The sequence below is a fragment of the Zingiber officinale genome, chromosome 8B, assembly GCF_018446385.1.
Source record: "Zingiber officinale cultivar Zhangliang chromosome 8B, Zo_v1.1, whole genome shotgun sequence".
NCBI lineage: Eukaryota > Viridiplantae > Streptophyta > Magnoliopsida > Zingiberales > Zingiberaceae > Zingiber > Zingiber officinale.
Genome location: NC_056001.1, coordinates 33,430,107 through 33,455,994, shown reverse-complemented (window position 1 = coordinate 33,455,994; position 25,888 = coordinate 33,430,107). Strand labels below are relative to the sequence as shown.

Here is a 25,888-nt window from a genome sequence, read left to right as displayed (position 1 = left end):
GCCGTCCTATTTATTTTCGTTTTTTGATTATTATTAAATCCGTAACACCAACCGAGACAGGGAGAGAGAGAGAGAGGAGAGAGAGAAAGGTTGGTTGAACGCCGACGAGGAGGCGATCTCTCGCTGAGTCTCCTTCCTTTATCGTCCCCAGGATCGTCAGGTATTCGGCGTTCCGCGTGTAATGTTTTTTTTTTTTTGTTTTCTGAATTTTTGTTATTGGTTTGTTTTGGGACGATGTCGTTGGATTGTTTTGATGAAAGCGTGTTTTCGTCTCTGGATTGGCTGTTTCTGTGATTACGATTAGGGTTATCGCTTCCCCTTTGGGGGATTTTATTCCGACGGATTTTCGGGTCGACATTTTCCAGGGTTTTCAATGTAGGTTTTCTATGGTCATATATTTGAAGGCTTTCTTCGGCTGTGTTCCTCTCTTTCTGCGCTCTTGATTTTTGTGGGCTCAGTAACGGGATAAAAACTGTTATTTTAGGCATTCAATTGATCGTTTTTTTTTTGTTTTACTCTCTTCTATTTCAGGTGGCTGGATCATTTGTCGAGCAATTTGGGTATGATTTAGGTTGTCTTAGGAATGAGGGGTTCCTTTGGCGATCGAGATATTTTGTTTGGACCGCCGGGAGCATTTGGAGATGAAATACTCGAGGGGAACAATGATGGGCTTATTTATATAACAAACGAGGAGGAATTACCAAGCTTTGAAGAGTTTTCCGTGCTGGTGGATAACAATACTGGTACAACTGAAAAGGCGTTCAATAATGTGAATGGATATACCCATCTAGAAGAAATCTCTATTTTCAATTCTGGAAACAAGCATGCAGCATCCATCAAGGAGATAAAGGATGTAAATGAAAAATCTGGTTGTTTTATTGGAGTTGAGGAAGAAAGAAATACACTTATTATACAACAGGGAGTCTCAGCTGAAAACCAAAAAACAGTTGCAGCAAAAGGCTTTGCTTCCTCCATATCGGATAACTGGACGGGTAATTCTGTTGTATCTATGCATAGAGCTGGATTATGTGTTGAGGATATGAAGGAGACTAACGAAAGTTGTGAGAACTATTTGCCATCTTTTGAAAAAAATGGCCTTCTTGTTGCGGACCAAGGTCTGTGTGTTATTCCACCAGATACAACTACAGATGTGGTACCTAGAGAGTCTTTGAGCACAACTTGTTTTGATTGTGGTGGCAGAGGTATTCATTCTAGTGCTGATAACAGGAAGGAGAACACTGAAACATACGAAAGATCTGTTTGGTCTGTCAAAATGAATGATTACCTCGACTTAGAGGACAAACAGTTGTTAAAGGGTGCAAAGATTATTGATGAAGAAAAGCATCATAGAATTCCAAGCTTGTCATCATCACTAAAATCTACAGATGTTTATGAAACTTCTGCAGCAGCAGGTGCCTTAAAAGTTGAAGATTCAATTGCTCTGTCCTGCAATGAGAAAGGTTGCAAGAGAGGTGGAATACCTCCTCTGGGTTATCCTGGACTAACAATTGATTGCTCCTCAATCAGCGTTGATGGATTAATGCCTCACCAAGTGGAACCTTGCATTACTTTTTCTGATAACTTGGATGCTACATGTGTTGGTTCTTTTGTAGTTGGTAAAGTGGAGGACACACTTTTTTTAGATGCTGACAGACTTGAATGTAGCCTTCCCAAGGATAAACTACCTGTATTAGATTGTGGCAATGGTGAAAAACATGAGCCATTTGATTCACTAGATGACCAGGGGTTATGCTCAAGTTCCTTGAGAGAGCTGAGACAAGATGCTTTTTGTGTTGAGGGGAAATTTGTATCACCTCAGCAGACTGTTGACGGAGCTGTTTATCTCGTTTCAAACATAGCTAGAGGATTAAGTGAAGGTTCCCTTGAGGAAGTTGCTTCTTGCTTCTCAGGAGCGGGATCATCCTTGCAACAATCATTCACTGCCTGTACTGCTGCATTGGGTCACTCTTTTGATCCCTCACCAGGAACCAATTATGACAGAACAGCCACTGGTAATTTTAACATGCCATCTACTAGCTGTAGCAATGTAAAAGAATCCTGTGGAAAGGTGAGTGAAAGGGGGATGGTTGATTCAAAACTTGATCCTACGATTGTCTTTAGGCGAACCAATCCAAAGCGTGCTGTGTCCTTGAGAAATAAACAGATGGATTCAAAGCCCAATCACTTAACTAGAAAAAGGAATAAAGCAAGGAAGTGCAAGACTGTAGCTGATGCCAGTTCATCATTTTCAATACAAATTAAACCCACAAGGAAAAGAAGCTGCTTCAATAGAATGGCACGAAGATCTCTCTGGGGTGAATCTTCCAACTTAATGACATCTTTCACAGTGAATGATGGGTCTGGAACATCCACTTTTGTTTTGGATCAGATTCAGAATAAACCCTTTAAAAGAACTCAGTACCGAAGAGCTAAAGGGGAAATACAAACTGGTAGCAGGGGTAATATTGTTAAATCACTGCAAACACAATTATCCTTTTCAACTGATTCCGCCCACCTAAAGGATGAAAATAATTGGCAACTGAATGTCCTGAATGTTGCTGATTCACATTGTTCTCTAGAAGGCCGTGATATTGCTTTACCAAACTCAAGTAGTACTGCTGAAGTGGGCATACCCAATATACATGGCGAAGCTGGTGTGCTTGCTCATGTTGTATCGTTTGTTCAACAAGATGGACAGCAAGCTGATAAGGACATTGAAAGTACTCTAACACAAGATGTATCTGTTGATGACATGCTTGGGGAGTGCCCTGGTATTTCATCTGAAATGGGCCTGGAAGCCTTGGTTCACACGGTTGTTGAAAAACAGTTGCTCGATCAAGAATCTTCACCTGACTCTGATATTTATAATCCAATTGCCAGTGCCATTCCCACTGATACTGATATTTTGAGGCTCCAGGATGTTGGAGAAGATCATGAGTCAGTTTTACCGTTGGATATGCAGCATCAAACTGGAAATAAGAAAGTCTTGGTAGAAAAAGTTGAAAAGACCATGCAAAAAGCATATGACTTATATGAGGATACTTTGATCAATGATAAATTTCAGAATTTAAAGACTGAGAACATAGCTGCAGAGCCTTTAAAATATGTTAGGAAGAAACGCAATGGATATAGGGGAAAAAATCTTGTATCCTTAGAGTCTAAAAATGAAGCCAACATGAAAGCTTCCATAAGGTCATTTCTTGGTGAGTCTAGTATCCATGGAAAGGCAGAGTTGGACCACAATGAAGAACCCTTGCAAGAGCTGGAGTGCAAAACCTGGACATTGCCTGATAATTCTATCAGGAATATACAGCCAGAAGGAGAATTGTTGATGTCTGATAAAATTAAAGGAAAGAAAGTAACAAAAAGTGGCAGAATGAGTTTGGTTAAAGGGAAAGCAACTAAAACTGATTCTTCAAGACCTCACAGACTGAAATCTTTTGACAAAAAGAAACATGATGTAGTGAAATTAGAGAAGACAAGAAACAAAAAGAAAAACCAGATACTAGATGCTGGCCAGGAAGTTTGCAGGAGCACATCAGGGTCTCCAACATTAACTTGTAAGTTAATTGTAATTGATAAGTGGGAAATTTTTGCTTGTTATCAAGCCTAAACTACCTCAGCTTATAAATTTTATCACCTTTCCTTTTAAAATCTTAGCCTGCTAGACATGAGGTACTTATGTTAGGAATTGACATGATTACTATTGCAATGTAACTTTTGACATAGTTCTCTCGCACTCATTTTGGTACCTGCAGGTAATGAGTCGGAACTGAAGAACAGTAGCACTGGATTAGATAGTCAATCTCTACGAAAGAGGCAAGCATGGGTGCTTTGTGATGATTGCCAGAAATGGCGATGCATTCCAACTGCTCTTGCAGATACCATTGAGCAAACTAACTGTAACTGGTATGGAATTGCCACTGCAATTTTGTACTAATATATCTTATATAATGTTTTATGATTTCCTCTATTCTACTTTAGAAACACTTGCGCTTAAATCCTATATGGTTTATGGAATGGATAAATAAATGGCTATTATTGTTTATTAGTCATTTAGGAACTAATCACCATATTTAATGTTTACTTGAATATTTATGATGTGAGACTTGATTCCTGGGACAATAGTCTGTTTTTTGTCAGATATATTACTAAAACCTGAATGTTTGATGTGGAAAAAATCTAAAATGATTTGCATTACTGAGTATTGTCTGGTGGGAGTTCAATGCATTTTGATCATTTGATTGGGAGAAAATAGAAGCTTTAATGCAGTCAGGCTGCAGTGCTAGAAATCGAGATGTGTTCTTTTTTATGTTAAATGTTAGATTGCTGTGAGAGAGTAACCCACTAAATTATTTGACTACAAGGACACTAAACTTGAGACATCCTTTTTTATGGTCAATTTTATGTTGATGACAGAGTATACCACATAAATTACTTAACATTGTATTTTTTCTCACAGAGAGTTTTGATTGGCTGTCATATAATTGTACTAATTCTTGGTGCTTTAGGGCATTTTGAAGTGGTTACATCTTTGAAGTGTCAAGGTTTTGTTTGGTAACTAAAACTTCTCTATTTTTAGTTTGCATTTTTTGGAAACTAAAATAAAATCATTTAAAATAAAAAGAAAAAATATTTATCACATCATTCACCTCAATAAATTTAAATGTGTAAAAAGTCAATTCTAAGTATTTATTTTATTTATTTTTTTTAACTTTAAGACTATTTTCTAAGAAACGAAATTCTAATAAAGTCATTGAGAATTAAAGAAAGAATTATCACATCATTCACCTCTAATGAATTTAAATATGTAAAAAAGTCAATTCTAAATATTTTTTTTTTCAACTTTACTATTCTATTTCCTAAGAAACGAGAAAAGATTTTAGATTTTTTTTTGTAATAAAATTCTGAACCAAAGTGGGCATCATAACACAGTGACAGCCTCTATACTGAATCTCCAATCACCATTAGCTTTTATTGGAAAATTCCTGTGCTTGACTTGTTTATACAAAAGGTTTGCCACAGCAATTGAATAAAACCATAGTGAAATGACCAGGATACACATGCACTTTGATAGAATAATATCTAAAATATCCTATCAATGACCCATGGAATTAGCAAATAGGTCATACATATGACCTTGGAAAACTCTCCAATTTTAATTAAGATGATTTTCCTGTTGCTTTTTTCCCACTTGCTTGTGTTGCATAACAACAATCTGTTGGAGAAGAACATGACTTGCTCATCCCATCGCACCTTCTTTCTGCTCTGATTGATCCAATTTTAACCTAACAAGAATACTTTGGTGATTTCAATAATTGAAATGATCACATACTCTGCTATTTATGATGACATGCATTTCGGGCATTGTATTTCATTTTCTTCTCTATTTTCTCACCTCTTTTCTCTATGAATTTGTATGAATTTAGAGGTATCTTTGTTCTAGTTTTCATTTTGCTTGCATGAGTATAATGCGTCTAATATCTCTCACTCTAAAAATCTACATGTCGCATATGTTTGGTGGTTGTTATGATATCTCATTCCATTGTGGCGATCTAAATATTGACAAATAATGATAAATATAAAATGAAGCAATGCAATAAACATAGTGCAAAAAATATAATAATAAACAAATTAACTGCAAGTAAAACAATGTCAATGATTGTATTTTTTTAATAGAGAACAATATGATAAGTTTTGTATGTTTTTTATATAAATAATATTTGATGATATACACAAATTTTGAGGAAAACTGATTAAATATGAAAAGGGATTTTCAAAGAGACAATGCGATAATACTTAGATAATGCAAGATTTGTCGATGTTAGTAGATTTATGTCAGCTCTAATTGATGAGATGATATCCTTTTTCAAAAAACCCTTGTATTCCCTTCTGTTGATGTAGTTTTTTTTTTTTGTTTTTTTACAGTTATTGTTGCTGCAGTAACAATATATTTCTGGACTGAAATGTAAATTTTCAAAAATTTCTAGACTACAATGCACAGATAGGGTTACAAGTAATGCTACACTGTAACAACATTTTTTTTTACCTTTTGTAGTTTTTGCTAACTGCAATTGTTTAATGTTGTTCAGCTTTTTACTACCCTCCTAATCTCAGATACTTTATACCTTGAGTAATTTTGTACATGCTTGAGCTTAAGAAGAATGAACTTTAGCTTAGGCACCAGTTCACATGCGAAGAGCAAAACATCGCTGCCCATAACAGACAGAATAATTTGTTTGATGAAAAATTGTTTTAGTTTTCTACCTTTGTATCAATTTACTAGATTCTTTCATGTATTTGAGTAGATAACTGTCTTTTGTGTTCTCTATATGACTGCTTTTTGGTGAGAAATGCTTTTTAAAAAGGTTTTTTGGTGATGTAATGGCATGTTTTATTGGTTTGGAACTGATATGTGTCTTACAGATCCCTTTAGCTATGCACTAGACTTACACGTGTTATAATGTTTCCAGGACTTGCAAGGATAACACAGACAAGGCATTTGCTGATTGTTCTATACCACAAGAGAAGACAAATTCAGAGATAAATGCTGAATTGGAGATTACTGATGCTTCCTGCGATGAAGATGCTCCTAAGAAAAATTTTGTTTTACCTGTAAAGTCAAAATTAGGTTGGTAGAATCATGAGCTATTTGATAAAGCAAATATAGCAGTCATATAACTAACATGTACTTGAGCATTTTAACAGTTATCCTTTTGATCCATATTCTTTCTGTCATTTTCAGCTAACCAGCCAGCTCCTTGGGTACATGTCAAATCCAATGTGTATCTTCATCGTAGTCGGAAAAGTCAGACAATTGATGAGGTTTGGAGCAATGTCATCACTTAAAACTCTTTTATGCAGTAGTGTAATTAGTCTTTGATTTTCAGAGTGAATTCTGTTTTCATCAAGAAAATCTTTTATGCATATCTTCATTTTGTAATTATCGTGAACTTTCTTTGTGGAACAACAGATGTACAGCAGTTGTCAATGTTGGCAAGGATTTGGAGTTAATTGAGAAAATTTCTTTACCTTTACTTTTCATCCTGCATTGTGTGGGAGCTATCCCACCATGTATCTTCCCTAGAATTGATGTGATTGCCGTTGTCATGGTATCTTTATTTTATGCATCTATTAAGAAAATGGGAATACTACTGAAGTGTAGCTTACATATGTTTTTGCTGCTTATACTAACAAACCAATATTAAGGCTGAAGTTGGTTTCATGTAGGGTAAGGATGTTGGGATCTGGAGTAGATTTTGTAGATTAAAACAATTCTAGTTTTGATTCTTTCCTTTTGTTCCACTTAGGAAAGATACAGTAAATAGAGGTAAGTAGTAGTTCAGCACACTGTGAGAGATGAAAGACGAATAGGACATTTGACCAACATGAATATTAGGATAAAAATGGGCAGGAAGTGTACTCAAATTGTCAGGGTAATTACAAAGGAAACTTTAATAAAGTTGGGTATCTTAAAGGAAAAAAGATATATATGCTGGTGATAAATGTCATACAAATTATGATTTAAATTTAATCTAATGAATGCTCTACAGGTATGTTGCTGTGTGATTTTCCACCCTTTTTTCCAAAGAAGCGTGTTGAGCAAAGGAACTGTAACTAGTGAGAGTATTTCATTTTGCCTCTATTTTTATTAAGAAACTCAGACTGACCAGTTAAATCAGTTCAACCAGGAGTGGAAAGCAAAATTTGTCCTAATAGAAAACATTCAGTGAACTGGAAAACCTAATCAGTAGGGCAAACGATTCACCCTTTAGTTTTAGCTTCCAAAACATTTGGTTTTACCTCTTCAGCAAATTGCCTTGAATTTCATTATTGTCAAAATACTCATTCGCCTTTGTCTGCAAAATGCACCTTCATTGTTTATAATATGTGAGTATTGGGGTCAATGTAATTTTATTATTGTTTGTGCTTGAAGTCTCTCTCTGAGATGCTATCCCATCAAGCTTGAAAGTCATTCACTGACCAGTTACCATACTACTGTCCGTGTGTAGAAATGCTTTTGACTTTCATCTAAATTCGATGCTTTGAAAAATAGCGCTAGTCATCAGCATAGCTATTCTTCCTGTGTGTTAATTTAGTGGGTGGCATACCTCTTAGGTTTATCTTGCTTTCTCTTTTAAAAGAACTGTTTTTTCAATTAATTCTTCCTTTTTTAGATGAATATGCAGGTTCTCATTGTTTTTTGTCCTCATCATCATCAACATTTTCCCTTTGTTTGTTTTTATAAAAAGCAGATCATGGTTTGTCACTGTAAGCCTCCTTCAGATGGCAGTTTGGGTTGTAGAGATCAATGTTTGAACCGGATGCTCAACATAGAGTGTGTCAAAGGAACCTGCCCATGTGGGGAGCTTTGCTCAAATCAACAGGTCTGCATCTACTACTTATTGGTTGAACATATGGACTGTGTTTCATAGTAAATTTTTTGGAAGCAGTTCCAGAAACGCAAATATTCCAGACTCAAGTCTATTCCTTGTGGGAAAAAAGGATTCGGGCTCCAGTCGCTTCATAATGTATCCCGTGGACAGTTTCTCATTGAGTATGTAGGAGAGGTAGAATTAAAATTCCTTTTCTGGTCTTCTTACTTATTCTTTTTACAATGGGATAGATGTGTGTATATGGTGCATGAATGTGATTTATTGTTCTTCTAACAAAAGTTTCAATTTTTCATTAATTTATTTGCCTGCCTCATCAATTGACAATAATGACAATTCAACATACCGACAAAGTTGAATGATCATCTTGATCTTTCTTTTTAATAATTAACTTCACTGAGTTCTCAGCTAATTTTCTAGGTTCTTGATTTTGCTACATATGAAGCCCGTCAAAGAGATTACGGTTCCCGAGGTCAGAGGCATTTCTACTTCATGACCTTGAATGGTGGTGAGGTTTGGCCTATTCATCTTACCCTATCTTTTAAACACCACTGCTCTTTTAGTTTGTCATAGCATTTCAATGCTAGTTGCAACATATCTTGGCTTGCAATATGTAAAAAAGACTTTTGGATTTTCTTCACTATACTTTACGGAAAACATTAGATGATTGAGTTGTTCTTTTTTTTCCACATCGTGCTTAAAGACGAATAAAGATCTGAGTCATAGTGGGGGCAGGAATCATTGATGATTTCTTTTCTAAAATCATGAGTGCAAGTTGTGGTTTGTCACCCTTGCATCGATTGATGCTTGCCAATAATTTTCAATGTGGATGTCTTTACAACACTGTTACTGTTATATGTTACAGAAAATGTTAGATGGTTGAGGGGTTTTTTTTGTTAAATATTTTGTGTTTACAGACAAATAATATCTGTAATGGAAAGATTCACAGATTGCTTTTTCAAAATCATGATTGCAAATTTTTTACATTTCCCAATTATTGATGTATCACTATCTTCTATCAAGTAGGAGAAAATTAACAGAAAATATTAACTACATAATAGTCAATCAAGTGGATCTTATGCATGTTAGTTTGTTAATTTTCTTCAGATAACTAGGCTTCTTTTTCTACTTGATTCAGGTAATAGATGCATGTGCAAAAGGAAATTTGGGACGTTTTATCAATCATAGTTGTGAGCCTAATTGTCGGACTGAGAAGGTTATTTTTTTTACTCTATTTCAGCTTTTACTACATGTTATTAAGCATGTAATGCATATTTCGGAGAACCTTCAGTGTTCAAGTGTTTATCCAGGAAGGTGTAATTTGTTTCATAGAGCATTCACTATTTTAACTAAAAATGGAATTTTCAACTGTAATGCTTAACTTGGATCACTTCATTTTAAGATTTGCGAAGGGACTTTATGTTCAAAGAAGCTGTGTCTTTTATTTTTTATCAGGAGCATAATAACCAAGAAAACAACTGTGTTGTTAGTTAAGATTCTGCAAGTAATTTTACTGTAAAATAAGCTGATGCACATTGTTAACTTCTTGTTTTATTTTTTTAAAGCAATACTGTCTTATGGAGTTGTGTAAGCTCTATTTACTGTAACATATTATTTTTATTAATGTATGTGACACTTCGATGAAACACAGATTAATATAACTAACACATCAACAACAATTTATTTTATATATCCTCCTATTCAATGTGAGACTCTCTACTGACACCAGTCAGTCTTTGCTAGTTTCAATTTCTCTATGCTGTCTAATGTCAATATATGGCTGTTGCCAACCTATGTCGACCATATGGTTGTTGCAGGCTGGTCTGTCTTGACTTCATCTGGGAGTAGAGAAACTATTCAGCTTAATCCCATATGTTCTAATTACCTATAAGAAAACAAATTTTTTATTTTTATATTTTATTTCATGTTTAATGTATATTGGACGTCAATAATATGACTAATATATCAAAAATAATTTAAGGTAGAGTAGGATCCTCTCTACTGATATCAGTTTGTAAGAGCATACTGTTAGGTCATGCTGCCTGTGTTTGCATTAATGAATGCGTATCGATGTTTAAATCTTCGATTGGCATGGGTGAAGCTTAATTATTTTAGAATGAAAGCAAACATAAAGAGGTGAACTAGAGTAAAATAAGCAAAGAAAATTTCACATTGATAACTTCTGCAAATCAAGCCTGTAAGAAGAGAAATAAAGTGGTGACAGAGATAGGCAGAGAAAGCACTGGAGAGGGGAAGATATCTTGAGTTAGGAAGAGAAGAGGCTGGGAATGTGTGGTATGGGGTGAGAGAGGACATGTATAGAGGAGAGATCTGCTTGGTTACTACACTGGCTGTCATGTTCTATTTCTTTTTACATCCAATTTCTTTTGTTATCTGGATAAATTGTTGAATATGTTTTAATTTAAAAACAAATATCCTTTGTTTATCTTCATTTTCCTTAGTATATAACTTGTTAATATATTTATATAATTTGGTTATATATTTTCTTGACAAGCAGTGGATGGTAAATGGAGAAGTTTGCATTGGACTATTTGCAATAAGGGATATAAAAAAGGTAACATTTCTTTATTTTAAATTCTTTTCTTTATATCAGTTGAACTGAAGTTATATGTTTGATGTTTTAGGATTGCCTACCTTATTCTTCAAATTTTTATCTGTTAATAGCAACAGATGTAGCTTTCATAATAGGCATGCAATTTCCCATTTTTTGTGTGGCAAATACTAATATATATTACTCTAGTGTGAACATATAATTGACATAGAAAAGCATTTTTAAGGGAAAAATGTAAGAAGACAGTCTTTTTTATGTTTTGAGGAATTGCACTGAATGAATGGAACAAAAAAAAAGCAACACTGTTATTTGAATTGTATTTAGATTATAAAAATTAAACATTGAAGAAACAATTCAGTCACACAAAGGCCAATTTCTGGAGTTTGAGCAGACTTTAAGTAGAATTTAAGTGACACATTAAGAGCATGAACCCAATCATCCCACCACTTTTTTTCCAAATGAAGAAATCCACTTTTTAGAATCCTCACATATATGTCTCCTCAAACATTACCAAACAAGGGACAAACTTTCTGATACATAAGAGAACTATATCGACCCTTCATCTAAAAATAATCAGTAAGTACCATTTCAATCAGAGAGATGGGATGGACAATCGGAGTTCTTTGCTGGGTTAACTTCCGTCAATGCCACTCCTTAATGAGATCATGAGTAGTCACCCACTCCTGAGTCAATCATAGCTCCCAATGACCAGAACCATCATTAGGTAAACGACAAGGATCATTCAGCAGCCAGGATCCTGGGCTCATCTTCTAACTTATTGCTTAACAAGACGACTCCAACCATCTTATTTCTTCAGAAATATCGTGGAAAAAACTTTATATAACACAGTTCAGAGTCTGAAGCAGTAGATCATGTGGATTTCTCCAGGAATAGCTGGAAGAGCAGTAGCTTAGTTACACCATACTTTCTTGGCTAACCAAAGAGAATGTCCAAGTTCTTCAGGAACTAAAGCTTTTTTCTTCTACCATTCATATGGTGGGTTTCTTCAATCAATCTTGTTGATGTTCCCTGCCCACATAGACTAGTGTTCAATTATATAAAATTATTCTTGTCACAGCTCAAGTGTTTGAGATAAGTGGTTAACAATATGACATGGGAATAAGAGCATTAAAGTTCGAATCCTGTGCATGTCAAAATAAAAAAAAGGCTCGTACCTCTAGGTCATAATGAGCATGAGGGAGCATGTTGAAGAAAGGATGCTCCATGTTCATTATTCCGCATGGACAAGTGTGGTGGTCTTGGTCCTCGCCTAACAAGTCAAGGCAAGCTTTTGAGATAACTGCTGAGTCAACCTTAACAAATTCATTACATGGACCATTGTTGGACTGCTTCAACACATCAAGTCTGTGTATTACTTAGGTGCTTGATGCCACTGAGGAAAATATGCTAACCATCAAAATTTCATTTTAGCCATTAAGGTGCTACAAAATCTGTCCTTTTAAAATTTTGCTTAGCAGCAGATGTTGAAAACCAGCACAAAGTAACCTTGTCTTATATAGTTCCTTTTGCTTTCCTACATAGTTATGTTGGCAGATTGAATAGTGACTGTAGTACATCTGTTTGATATCACTTTTGCTCATGTGGAAGAAAAGCACATCTTGGAGCAGAATGCTACGTGAAGTCTTTAAAACTCTTCTAATAGGGAATTTCACAATCATATGCACAGTTTATCATTAAAGTGTCAGAAAATTGCTTAGGTGCAGAACATTGGTATGTGGTTCTTTTATAATAAATTTGACTAACAATTCCCTAAGCAGGCCAAAAAGGTTATATGAAAATTAACACCCTTAGAATATCAAATTCATGGGGTCACCAAGTTAAAGTACCATGAAACAACTTATAGTAGCAATGCGATGTCGATTATAATGAAGATCCTAAGTATTGGGAAGTATAAACCGTCAATAATTGGTGAAACTACTGGAATGTCAAGATCATGCATGCTTGTTCCTTGTCAATTCAAATTCCTTCAGTGTCTGTAATGGAACTATAGAATTTCAATCTTAAATGCTTGATTAAGTAGGAATTTGTTAGAATTGAAGCTATAAGGGATAGAGGGAGAATGATGAAAGTCTAGTTAATATAATAATAAGTGATTTAATTCATTTAAATATCATCAATGGTTTCCTACTTTAGTTGCACTTGTATTTGCATTCTCTTTTTTTGAGAATAGATTTTGACATATCTTGCTTATGATATCTAGTATCTAGGATTCTTCTGCTATTTCTTGTTTATGCATGGTCTTTCCCAGGGCGAAGAACTCACCTTTGATTACAACTATGTACGAATATTTGGTGCTGCTGCCAAAAAATGTGTTTGTGGTTCTTCTGTTTGTCGAGGTTATATTGGTGCTGATCCATTGAGCACCGAGGTAATTGTTCAAGACGATACTGATGATGAATATCCTGAACCCATTATGGTCCACAAAGCTAGTGCAAAGGCATCATATATTGATATGTCAAACTCTGATGCGCATGATTTCCTTGTGAAAGATACATACGTTTCTATTGAAAAAAAGAAATTATTAGATGAGTGTTCTCCAGTCTCAGTGACAGATAATTGTCAACAATTGAAAGATACCTTATGTGCATCTAGCCATAATGACACCGTATTCACTGGTCTTGGCAATTTAAAGGTCCGGAATTCTGTTTCTAGACGCATGAATGAGGTCAAATTACCTGAAGACAGATCAAACACATTGGATAATCAAAAGGAAGAGATCCTTTGCTCTCCCTTGATAGATGTTCAGCAAATTAATTCTCCTTCTAAAGCTTCTCCATTGATTGCTGACGTCATTACTGATTCTGTAAACATTGCCTCAACATCTGATACTAGTAATGAGCAACTAAATATGGTAAAAACTAACATTCCAAAGTCATCTCAGTCAAGTCAAATGGTAAAAAAAATCAAGCCATGTGTAAAAGCTGTAGTGCCACCAAAATCTAAAAGATCATCAGTACAATCTAGCAATGCTGGGTTTGAGAGAGGTAACGGCCTTAATACTCATGGTATTGGTTGTTTTATGTCATGAACACCAAAATTTTAATTGGCCTCCCTAATTCTGCAGTTGAAAAAGAACTGAATGAGTTGTTGGATGCAAATGGGGGCATTAGCAAGCGGAAGGTTAGTTCTACTCCATTTAATATTGTGCTTCTTTAGGATTATATTCATTATGTTATTCTGTAACATAGATAAACATTAGTTTTACTTTCTTTTTGGACTATTTTGATATGCTTCACTCATCATCTGTTTTTTAAATGGAAGGTAGATTATATTGATGCTATTCGATCTTGTTCTTGATTCATTGTAAGGTAGTGGTTCTACTAGTTATGAGGTCAAACATTTGGTGTAGGTTACTGAGCAATATTTTGTATAGGCTAATATAAATTTCTTAGTAAAGACAATATTTAAAATGCATATGCAGGAAATGTGGGTTGAGTAATCACATAACACATTTGTGGTATGTGAAGGCATGGATGGCATTTTTTTTTTTAAAATAAGAGCATTAATTATTGTGACAATGATGTATAGCTTCATATGATTAAAAAATATGAGTTATCTATTACTTAAAAGTTTGGGTTGTCTATTAAATGATACAACAAATTAATCAACCTAAACAACCAAGATAAACAAATTTGCATTTAACATTTGATAATTAAATTAATTATTCTAAGCAATTTATTATTTTGTACAAGTGAATATGAATAAAAGGTGTATAAAATAAAGAAAATGTAAATTATAATAATGTGTAATGTATAATGCAAGTTAAACCAATTAACATAATTCATCGATAACAACAAAGTCTTATCCCACTAAGTGGGGTGGGCTATTCATTGAACATTTGCCATAGTTTGATGCTGGTTGACAATCTAACGCAACCCTCCTTTATCCGGACTTTGGACCGGCCATGATGAGGTAGTTAGTCATGGGCAGAGTTAATTAACATAATTCATATAAAAGAAAATTTATACGTAATACTTAATGTATGCTTCTTATTTGTCTAGATGTATATTCGGCTAAAGTGGTTAAAATATGGTGTCGTGTCGTGTCGGGCAGCACAGTTGAATAATGACACTAATAATGATACTAACCAAGCAAGGGTAAGGTATCCATGTCTGGAAGTGAGCTACAAGAAATTTTCCACAACTTCTGCCTCTAAAATCAAAATAATTATGATGAATAATTCAAAATTTACCAAAGGGATTAACAGTGAGATCCAACCTTGATAAAAGGATTCCTTAACAACCAATGCACTTTTCACAAAAGAAAGATAACTTTGTCATAGGTCAGCTCCAAACCATCACAGAATCCGAACATTAGATCTCAAGAAATTGACCAACGAAAAGAAAGAAAAATAAATCCTCCACTTACTTGTCAGAGGCTACAAACCTATGAAATTATCTTGGTGAAGAGATCAAAGGTTGGAATCACAACCATGCCATCTAATAACCTGTGATTAAGGAACAGAAATGGAAGAAGGATGCTCACTCATAACCAAAGGAATTGAATTGGAACACAATTGCAGGAGCATGTACTGACTATTAATCCAACTGCTGATCATAGAGATTTCAACACCATGGATATTTCAACAAGGAATTGGTAAAAGATGGATTAAGAGGTGCCACCCGATTCATAGTGATCAAAATGTCACAGCAATAAATCAAAAAAGAAAACACAGATGAAGGGAAATCTCACCAACAAAGAAGGTGCTTCAACAATCAGTTTGTGATCGAGGGACAATACTGGCTTTGACTGCTCAAGCTGTAAAAAAACAATCGAGGAAACATCAATGCTGTCTAACTCTAGTTGAAGCACCACAGAGGAGAGGGAAGGGAAAACTCCATCTGTGCTTATCCGTGACCACTCAAAAGAAAGAGTCAAGGCCGTTTGTCTCTCGGTAGATGAAAACACAACAGGGCTTATAGGAGTTTGTTGGCATCACTGACAGGCATGATAGACCTTGGTTTGGGGTTTTTGCTCCTGAGGGATTTTTGGGACACAAGATAAGTGGTGGTGGGTGGGGGGAGTTGGAACGTGCAAGGTAAAGAGGTAGGGGTAATGAATATATTCTAGGAAAGAAACCCTAGATAAACCACTAATGACTAAACTAGAATTCTCTGGAGAACTGGTCCACTTCAATATTTGGATCAACCATTAAGCAAGCGTTTGAAGTTTAAATTAAACCCATCACGAGCCCAAGCTAAATCACTCATCAAATCTCACTACCACTAACTCCTCAATTCACCTAATCAGAGACCCAATTTAATCCCAACATTAACTTTAGGTACACCCTAACATGATAAAATTAGCTCCAACTTCACTCCAACTCAAGACCCCAATATAATCCCTAAAGTGATGCTCAAATGAATCCAACCAACATAGGTTCAATCCCTAAACATGGTTCCCTACAATAACAACAACAACAACCAAGCCTTATCCCACTAGGTGGGGTTGGCTATGTGGATCTTTCTACGCCATTGGGCTCTTTCCCCTACTATATGGTTCCCAACATTAGAGAAAAAGAAATAGAAGATGAAAATGAGAAAAAAATCAGAATACAGTAGTAACATAAACAGTTTATGTGGATGATTTGCAAAATAATGGTGTAGTGTTTTGTGGGATACTCTAAAACCCCATGAAGCTACTAGTTGATAAGCATTGTGTGGTTACTTGCTAGCCTGAGTATATGTTGTTTAGACCTGCTTTATCTTGCCATTCACTATAATGTCTTGAAGTTATATGAATTGTTTTCTAAATTTTATTTGCTTAATTACAATCTTATCTATGCTAACGTTTTCATTTGACCATTATTATCATGTTTTATCCTCAATGTTTTATTTCTTTATTTGTGAACAGGATGCTACTAGAGGCTATTTAAAGCTTCTGGTTTTGACTGCAGCAGCAGGAGATAATGTTGGAGGCGCTTCTCAAAGGTAGTTGTTATGCCCCTTATGTGATTGGTCTATTGTTTATTGGATAAATATCTAACAATTTTAAAAGTTAGCTTTTATGCTGTTTATACAGTTGGTTATTATGTGGTGAGTATCTAACTTTCCATGGTATTTAGTATACGGGACCTTTCCTTGATTCTTGATGCACTCCTCAAAACAAAATCTCGGACAGTATTGATGGATATAACCAACAAGAATGGTATGTTATATTCTAATGCTTTGCATCGTCTAACATTTTTACAGTGCAAATGAAACTTAATGTTTGAAACATAATAAGCTTTTTTCTTCTTTTTGCTTTCTCTTTTTTAGGTTTGCAGATGTTGCACAATATAATGAAGCAGAACCGAAGTATATTTAGTAGAATTCCTATAATTCGAAAGCTTCTCAAGGTTAGCAAATTTATTCATTTTAGTATCATGTTCTTTTTAGATATTGCCTGGGTTTAAAGTCAACCCAATCTGTAGTACACTTTTGTTTGCACCCTTCACTCGTGGAACTTATGATGTCTTTAATATATAGGAACATATATTTGTTGTGCAATTGAGTTATTATTTTATGCTAAAATAACATATAGTTGCCTTCGTTAAATAACTATATTCATGCAGGTGCTGGAGTTTCTTGCATTAAAAGAAATTCTTACCCCAGAGCACATTAATAAAGGTCCTCCATGTAGCGGAATGGAGAGGTTAGAAGCAAGTTTATTAGAATATTTTTTGTTGTATTATTAGCTGTATGCATCATACAATTGCATTGCATTTGTGTTTATTTAGTTCAAATAATGAAACTTGTATATGATGCTTAGTTAACCTTGTCCCCTCGGGGTGGTGCGGTGGTTAAGACATAGGGTGTTGCCACATGAGGTCTTGGGGGTGAAACTTGGTGCGTCCGAGCATGCTTTCCCTCATGCCATGGCCATCTGCACTAATGGCTAGTAGCCATCCGTGATTTACTTTCTTCGTGTTGGACCATGGATGGGTTGGCGGGGGGCTAGCGAATTGCCTTTTACCACATTAGTTAACCTTGATTTTAATCTTCCATGTGTTTGATTTGCATTTTATGTATATTTGATATATTACGAAATATTACCAAAATATCCAATGGGACTGAGCAAACCATTCAAGTATGATTTGAATTTAGTCGGTAATAATTCAATATGCCATTTACAAGTGACACTTTATAAGTATAGGACGTCAACTAGTCTTAGGATGGTGAATATTAGAGTATAATAGTTGCCTTTTCATTGGTCCAATTGTTTTTGTTTGGGTTCTAAACTTACACAGCCTGCTATTATCCTGTCAACCTCTTGTGTGTCTGTGTGTCTGTGGATAGGACTTGGATATTGGTTGGTTTTAGAATGACTGATGTGTTTCTTGTCAATACATTTGATTGTGCATGCTCCATATTAAAGTAATCAAGTTTATCATTGATAAGAACTTAAAAGTTTATAGTTTCTTTTGTAAATTTCTTTGTCTCTTACCAAGGCAGATTTTGACCGGCTTACAGATGGATGAGGCAAACATACACAACCAAACAATAACTTGTCATTGTTGTGCACTACGGTTTCATATATGTACCATTTTCGGTAAATGAATTTTGGATGTGTTTCCTTAGTTTGCGTTACTCATTTGTATCAGGTTTTTAATGATGTGCTGATCAACATTTCCAATCCAATCTTTATTTAATCTTTCCTCATATTGTATTTCAACATTGTCCTTGTATATCAAGGGGATTAATGACATTTCTCTGTACAGCTTCAAAGAATCAATGCTGAGTTTAACCAGGCATAATGACAACCAGGTAAACCTTGTAGTATTTCTGATCTAGATTGATTATATTTTTTCTGTCGTACTAGTGTTTCTGATCTAGATTGACTAATATTTTTTCTCATGATTTGTTCTTTCGACCATCATGTTTTGTTCTGATCACATTGACCAAATTTGTCTACCAAAGTTGAGTTGTTCTTGTTGCTTTTGCCCCCATTCATCTATTGAACTATAACTGCATCCTAATTTCTTCTGATTGCATTTCAAAACCATCATCGCATTATCATGAATCCATGTTAGTCCCATCATTTGGAGCTTTGTAAATATCTTTGCTAACTGTCTTTCCTAAAATCTTTAGGCGAAAGGGCAGAAAAGTATATAATAAAGCTTTTAAATAATTGTGGTGGAAGCATAAGAAGTATTTGGCAATCATATATCAATAGGATAGTGTACTTTAATGTTTGTACTAATCTTATAACCATTGAAACTGCCACAAATAATGATATGTTCTTGTAGTTGTAGGTTTGTATCATTCTTTCTTATTTAAACTGTATTTGACAAATTATTAGGTTTGGTACCTAAATAGTGTATTTAATCAGCCACAAGTCATTATATTTTGGTAATTGTTAATAACGTACTTTAAATAAATTAAAACTTGCAATCAAGTTGAGCTCTAGAAATTAATGGTTTTAGGTTGAAATAGAAGTTTTAGCAATAATAAAATGGATGGAAAGGAAATCCTTGAGTTATTGTTTGGTTACTCAACAGAAAATATTGGTGAATTTTATATGAATGGAGATTAAGTGGAAAATTGGAGAGGAGCTTCTAAAGGCATGTGTTATCTTCTGGTACTTGTTAGTAAAAATAAAATTCAAAGGACTCTGGTCCCTTGTACAATCTGCCGAGCTTTGGGTTTTGAGTGTTGCACAATAAAATAATAACCAATGCATATAAAAATTATGCATTCGCAATAAAATATTAAGATTGATGTTTGACTAGGAGAGAAGTAGAAAAGTGTAATACTGCTTCATAAAAAAAGAGAATATAGAATAAGGTAGTATTATTAATGGTGACCTTAGATTCTATATTTTGGTAAGTTGAATAAATTCAGGTTGCAGACTTAAGAGTACTTAAGATTGAGAAATTAAAATGAGGGGAATCCATTAAGATTAGAGGCTGTCCATTATTTTGTTCAAATTTGAAAACCTAAACCAAAATGAATAAAAAAATTCTTTTCTTTTTTACTATTGGCTTCGTTTAATTTGGGTTAATCAAAACATGACAACATTTTGGTTTGATTAACCATAAAAGAAACCAAACCACAATTTTTTTTTCTGGATATTAGAAAATATTTGTCATTGATATGTATTTTAAGTAATTCAACATTCATAAAGTTTTATGTTAGAAATACACAATTTGATATGAGAAAGTATAAAAAATTATGACGTGGTTGCTAAATCATTTGATTCAAACCAAACTGAAGTAATCAGATAAAATTCGATGCTGCTTGCTCCTTTCACAATGTGGGAATCTTTATGTGACATTCTTGTGGTATGTAAGATCTATTATGAGACCCATCCTCCACGAACAACATTCTTCATCTGTGTGACATTTTCTGTTGCTTCCTACACTATGCTACTCGCATGAGATACCCTTCATGTTCTTGCTTCCTTCACATTTCCTTCCATTAGAAGTGTCTCAAATCACTCGACATTTTATTTTTCATATATTCTCTTTATTATCTCTATGGAAGATATCATCATAATTGATGAAATACTGTAAAGATCACAGGGTTGAAAATTAATCTCCATCAACCTTTATTCGCACTTTTAGATTTGTGTGAAATAAGATATTTAATATAGAGGTGTTCACATAGGGGACAGATGTATATCTTTGAATAGAAATATCTGCTTGATATGCTATAGGAAATCAGTACACTCAGAATGTAGCCAATTAAAGCGTATGCAGATTCGAATGTTGAATTGATACCGGAGGAGAGGAACCATTAATAAATTTGAGAAAGTAGAATACTGGTTAGGATACTAAACTACTTTATAATTACAAGATCAGATATTGTTTTTAGTGAGTGTGATCAGCTAGTTTTTTCAAGTTTTATATTATGATCATCGAAGGTGGCAAGTGGCATCAACAATTCTATAGATTTGGAAAATGCATGGCGGTGTCAAAAATTTTAGACTTTGAAAATGCGCCAAGGAAAGGTTTTCTATTTCAAGATGAATATCTTCTTTAAATCATGGGCTCCACTGATGTTGGTTGTGTATGTTTGTCCCCAGATAGTGAAATAGAAGATCTATATCGAGCTATAAGTGCCTCCTGGTAGACAATCTGATTTTTTGGAAGAGCAAGAGGTAGTTTTCCATAACTAGATTGAGTGTATAGGCAAAGTATAGTGCTATAACACTAGCTACGTGGCAGCTTATTTTAAGTTAAACAGCCCATGAATGAATCAGAACTCGGACTTGAACATTCATGAAGTTGTACTATGGAACCAAGCTATCATGCATTTCATCTGGGTGTGTTTTGTTCAAGTTATCATGTATAACCTTGGTTATGTGATTACCAAGTAATCACATAACCAAGGTTATGGGGAATAAAACATAACCAAATGTTGTTTGATTCAATCTAGGTAATGCAACAAAAACTTATTTGTTTGAAGGTTTTAATGAATAATCTAATTTAATACATTTTTTTATTTTTTTTTTCACGTTTTTCTTTATTTTTGTGTTTTTTATTTTTTATTTCTGTTCAGTTTTTTATTTTTAAATTTTTTTTTAAAGTTTTTTAATTTTTTTAATTTTTTTAAAGTTTTTTTTATACGTTTTTTAAGTTTTTTTTTCTATTTTTTATTTTTTAATATATTTACGTTTTTAATTATTTTTTATGTTTTTTAAAATTTTTTTTATGTTTTTTTATTTTTATGTTTTTTTTTTATTTTTCCCCATTTATTTATTTATTATTATTTTTTTACATTTTTTTTCTATTTTTTAAAATTTTTAATGTTTTTTTTTATATTTTTCTCTTATTCGAGGGTATTTTGGGTAAAATTTTTTTGTTAACCCCAGAATCAAGAAAAATCTCAGTTTTCCGATTCCGGGTTGCATGCCCCTTTTGCGGACGTGTCGGGCATGAAATATTACTCGGGAATCATCGATTACCTAAACCAAATTGAGTTTTCGATGATAACCTTGGATGGATAACCAAGGTTATCAAGGATAACCCCCAACCAAATGCACCTTTAGTGTTCTATAGAGAGATATACATAGAGATTTATGGTCACTTCTCCAGTGAGACGGTGTAATCTATTAAGCTCTAACATATTTTGCTAGCTCCAATGATCAATTTGCAAATTTACTAACCAAGTCCTTAGTAGATCTCGAGATTGCATATATCTATAACAAACCAATTGAATTTTCTTAGTAACTTGAGCCAACTTAAGTGGAAATCTTAGGAACCTAATTATATATATCATGTAATACAACGTTTGAAAGTGTAATTTTATATTAATGAATAATAAAGCCTAATAATCTTTCCATGGCCTTCTACAATGTTGTGTATGTTGGATCATAGTGAGATTTTCTATGAAAATTATGTTGTTATTTATTTCACTTCAATTTTAATGCTTTTGATTTCTTTTCTGTTAAAATATAGTACTGTTAATGAGTAGCCTTTTCAGATTATATTGTTAATGATTGTGTATGTTGGATCTCTTTCGAGTTCAATTCAATTTCTATAACCATCCGTACAGTTCTCCAAGTGATAGCCATTTCATTTTTATTTTTGATGCTGGTGCTTGCTAGTTGTTGCTTTACATTGACATATTTGTACCCAAGAGATGGGTGAAAAGATCGACGTCCTGTTTATGGACTTTTGTACTCTCTTTATGGACTTTTGTTCCATTGATTATTGATTAGCCTAATGTCTGTATGTAGGTTCAACAAATTGCTCGTAACTTTAGAGACAAGTGGATTCCTCGTACAATTAAACGAATTGAACCATCAGACCGAGATGTGGTACCAGATTCACAGCGATCCTACAGTGCTCGGTCTCATTTACCACTCTTTCAATGCCACCTTGATCTAGGCTCAAGAGACAGTGATGCCATTGTGTGTGTTAGTGAACCGATGGAGCAACCAATTATTCCGACTTTACTCGATCAACATGGGGAAACATTTGCAAATTTGACTGATAATAATTCAAATTCTGGGACAAGGACTCGCAAACGGAAGAGTAGATGGGATCAGCCATCTGATGACAAAGTTTCAATTCAACAAAACATCTGGTCAAGAGAAGAGCAAACAACAGAACCATGTTTGAAACTTAAGAAAACTGCTTTTTCAAATGTTGAGTTTAGTTCTACAGCTGAAGTTCTGAGACACAGTTATGAGAGCCAGACTAAGGAGGATTGTGGAGCTTCAAGTGGGAAAACTTTGGTCCGGCGTAGCACAGATGAGGTACCTCCTGGGTTTGGTTCAGCACTGAAGAATCATGTTTCTCATGAGCTAATTAATCCTAGAGGTGAAGTGGTTGTAGGTCATCGTCAGGATAGGTATCTCTCCCACATGACTGTGTCATATGGAATTCCGGTGACCCTCGTTCAGAAACTGGGAACTCCTGGTTGTGAAGTAGACTCTGAGGACCACAATCCTTGGAAAATTGCACCAAGCATTCCTTTCCACCCATTTCCTCCCCTTCCTTCATATCCTCGAGGACAACCAAATCACCAAAATCTTGGAACGGGATCTTTGTGTATCAGCTCAGTCCATGCCTCAAGTGCAACACACTTATGCAAACCAGGTGTCCAGGATTATCATTCAGCAGATGCTCCTGTTCAATCTGTATCAGCAGGAATGGCAGCAGATAAATCGAAAGCTTGGCCAAGGAACCCTCAGATACGGGAAAGAATGAATTGGACTAACAATGGCCGTGGCAGGAGGTTCTTTCAGCCGGAGAGAAGGAACAACCAAAAATTTCGGCGGTGCGCTCCCTGGTCACAAGAAGGCAATGCTTCTGGACTTGCTAGTAATTCAAGATGTAGAGATAGTGGCAAGACCTTCAGGGATGAGAGGAAATACTGGCCTCCCTTCCCTCAGGAAGATTGTGTGAACTCCAAGGCTCAAAAAGGCAGATGAAAGTGTAGGCGTAGGAAAATCTGAGGGACATTGTTGGTGATTCCTGTGCTCCAAGTGTAAGAAATGGCAATGTTATCTCTAAATGTTCGTCGACAGCTAGGCATAATTGATGACCTCATTTAATTGAGAACAGTAAAAGAGAGGAAAAAAACAGTAAAGAAGAAAAAGATAGAAGCAGCAGTTGAAGCGCTTCTGTGTATCTCTTATTCTTTTACAAGCAAATTTGCTTCTAATTAATTTTCCCTTCAATCCTTCTTTTGGTTTGCTTAAACAAATCAAAAGTGCTGAACAATTTATGCTTTCAGGCATCAGCTGGAAGAATTGAGTTTCGCTACTCGTAGGATCAATGGTTAACATCATTGTGGAGTTTTCCCTTTCATGTTGGCAGATCTGTTGCTTTCATTTATACATTGCAATTTACTTCCGATTATATGCTCATTTTTAGGTCTCTTCACTTGTTTGGAAAGGTTGGAGGCAGGCAGATGGAAGAATAGGGAAGCGAGAAGGTAAACTGGTGTGTTTGGCTTTCGATATTTGATTTAATTCACTTGTACAAGGGGGCTTAGAAGCTGGGATTGTGCATTTTTGAGAAGTATAGTATGCAAATTATATAGGAGCCCATGTTGTATGTCTATTGCCTTGCATAAGAGCTCAAATAATGGGGATGGCAACCCAATGTTGCGCCTTGCTTGTCCTATGTTGGATTGGAATGGCAAGAGGGGAAGGTAAATAGATCAATAACTAGTTTGGGTATCTATGCCCATATATTAAGTGAGATAGCATAAATATAATGCTAGCGCAAGCTTTAAGGTGATCAAACCTAAGCTTCTTGGTACTGCGGTGAGGGATTTTTTTCAAGAGAGGACGAGCAAATTTGATTCTTTATTATTTAAGAAATCCTTCTCAGAACCCTAGGAACAAACTCTCTAAATATAAGAACGACGATAGTAGAGGGCAAAACAATTTACGCATCTTACTAAAGGATATGGTAGGCACAAGGGAGAAACTAGAATTGCTACAAATCCTGGAAACTTGAGAGATTCTGAAACCTTGATGATGCCAAACTCTTGAAGATATTTGGGCTCATGAGAGCACAAAGGACCAAAATTTTCAAGTGTATTGGTACTCAAGAACCACCCAAAGGAGCTTAAATGTCATGGTCCAACATGAACTTCATTCGCAGAAAATGACATCTTTAGTTGACCAAAGTAGGCTTCAATCAATTGACCGTACAAAAATCGGACATTGCTCAATGATTTAAGATCAGTCGATTAAAATAGGATCTTTCAATTGATTGAATTATTTCATTTAATTGATTGAACAAAGGTTGATTAACTCATGCAATTTAGGATAATTGGATTTCCTCATGACAGTGTGGTGGTTGGTGGTTGAGATATGAAATTTTACTATATGAGATTTTGAAATCGAAATTTAGAATGTTGGAGCATACCTTCTTTTCATGTATTGTTCACCTACACTAATAATTAGTAGTTCGTGATTAAATTCTTATGTGTTAGTCTTAGGAATTGGTAGAGACGTTGGAGTGAGCAATTTTTTTTTTTTACTACATGCAGTCTAGGATAATTGAACTTGAACAAAACCTTTGTATGCCTAGACAAGTCAACTCGCTTTGTTCAGGTGACTAACTCATATCCAGTTAACGAAAATGTTTAGAAGGCCCCCCTTAGTTAACTAATGAGCCTCGTGAGTCGACCTAAAGTTTAGGACCTTAGCCGTCAACATAAACATGACTCAGGGACACCCGTAAGTCAAGCTTATACTTAATCATACTATTGGTCAAGTTCTAAAAGTTAATCTCTAGATTTCTACAAGCAAAAGTGTTGGTTGTTAACCTTGTATCACATGTGTTGGCTTCTGTGTTGCATCATGGCCCTCTGGCTTAGGTTTTCTTATAAGAATAACACCAATTGCCTCCATTAAATTAGGGTGGCGTTTAGTTTAAAGGTTTGAGAATGAGGGAATGGATTCATTTCCAAACCTTGTGTTTGGTTGATGGGAATGGAATCAAGATTTTGGAATA

The 25,888-nt window shown here is 34.8% G+C and overlaps 1 protein-coding gene across 1 annotated transcript; it reads left to right on the top strand.

Moving 5' to 3' along the window:
* On the top strand, nucleotides 1-24,099 carry LOC122014588. The gene is made up of 18 exons (XM_042570871.1): nucleotides 1-160; nucleotides 532-3,560; nucleotides 3,759-3,909; nucleotides 6,474-6,631; nucleotides 6,746-6,825; nucleotides 8,256-8,387; nucleotides 8,454-8,570; nucleotides 8,814-8,906; nucleotides 9,532-9,609; nucleotides 10,912-10,968; nucleotides 13,235-13,970; nucleotides 14,051-14,106; nucleotides 16,840-16,916; nucleotides 17,051-17,133; nucleotides 17,244-17,323; nucleotides 17,540-17,619; nucleotides 18,686-18,731; nucleotides 22,648-24,099. The coding sequence occupies exons 2-18, from the start codon at nucleotides 584-586 to the stop codon at nucleotides 23,845-23,847; spliced, it is 6,201 nt and encodes a 2,066-aa protein (XP_042426805.1). The 5' UTR covers nucleotides 1-160; nucleotides 532-583; the 3' UTR covers nucleotides 23,848-24,099.
* The last annotated feature ends 1,789 nt before the right edge of the window (nucleotides 24,100-25,888 follow it).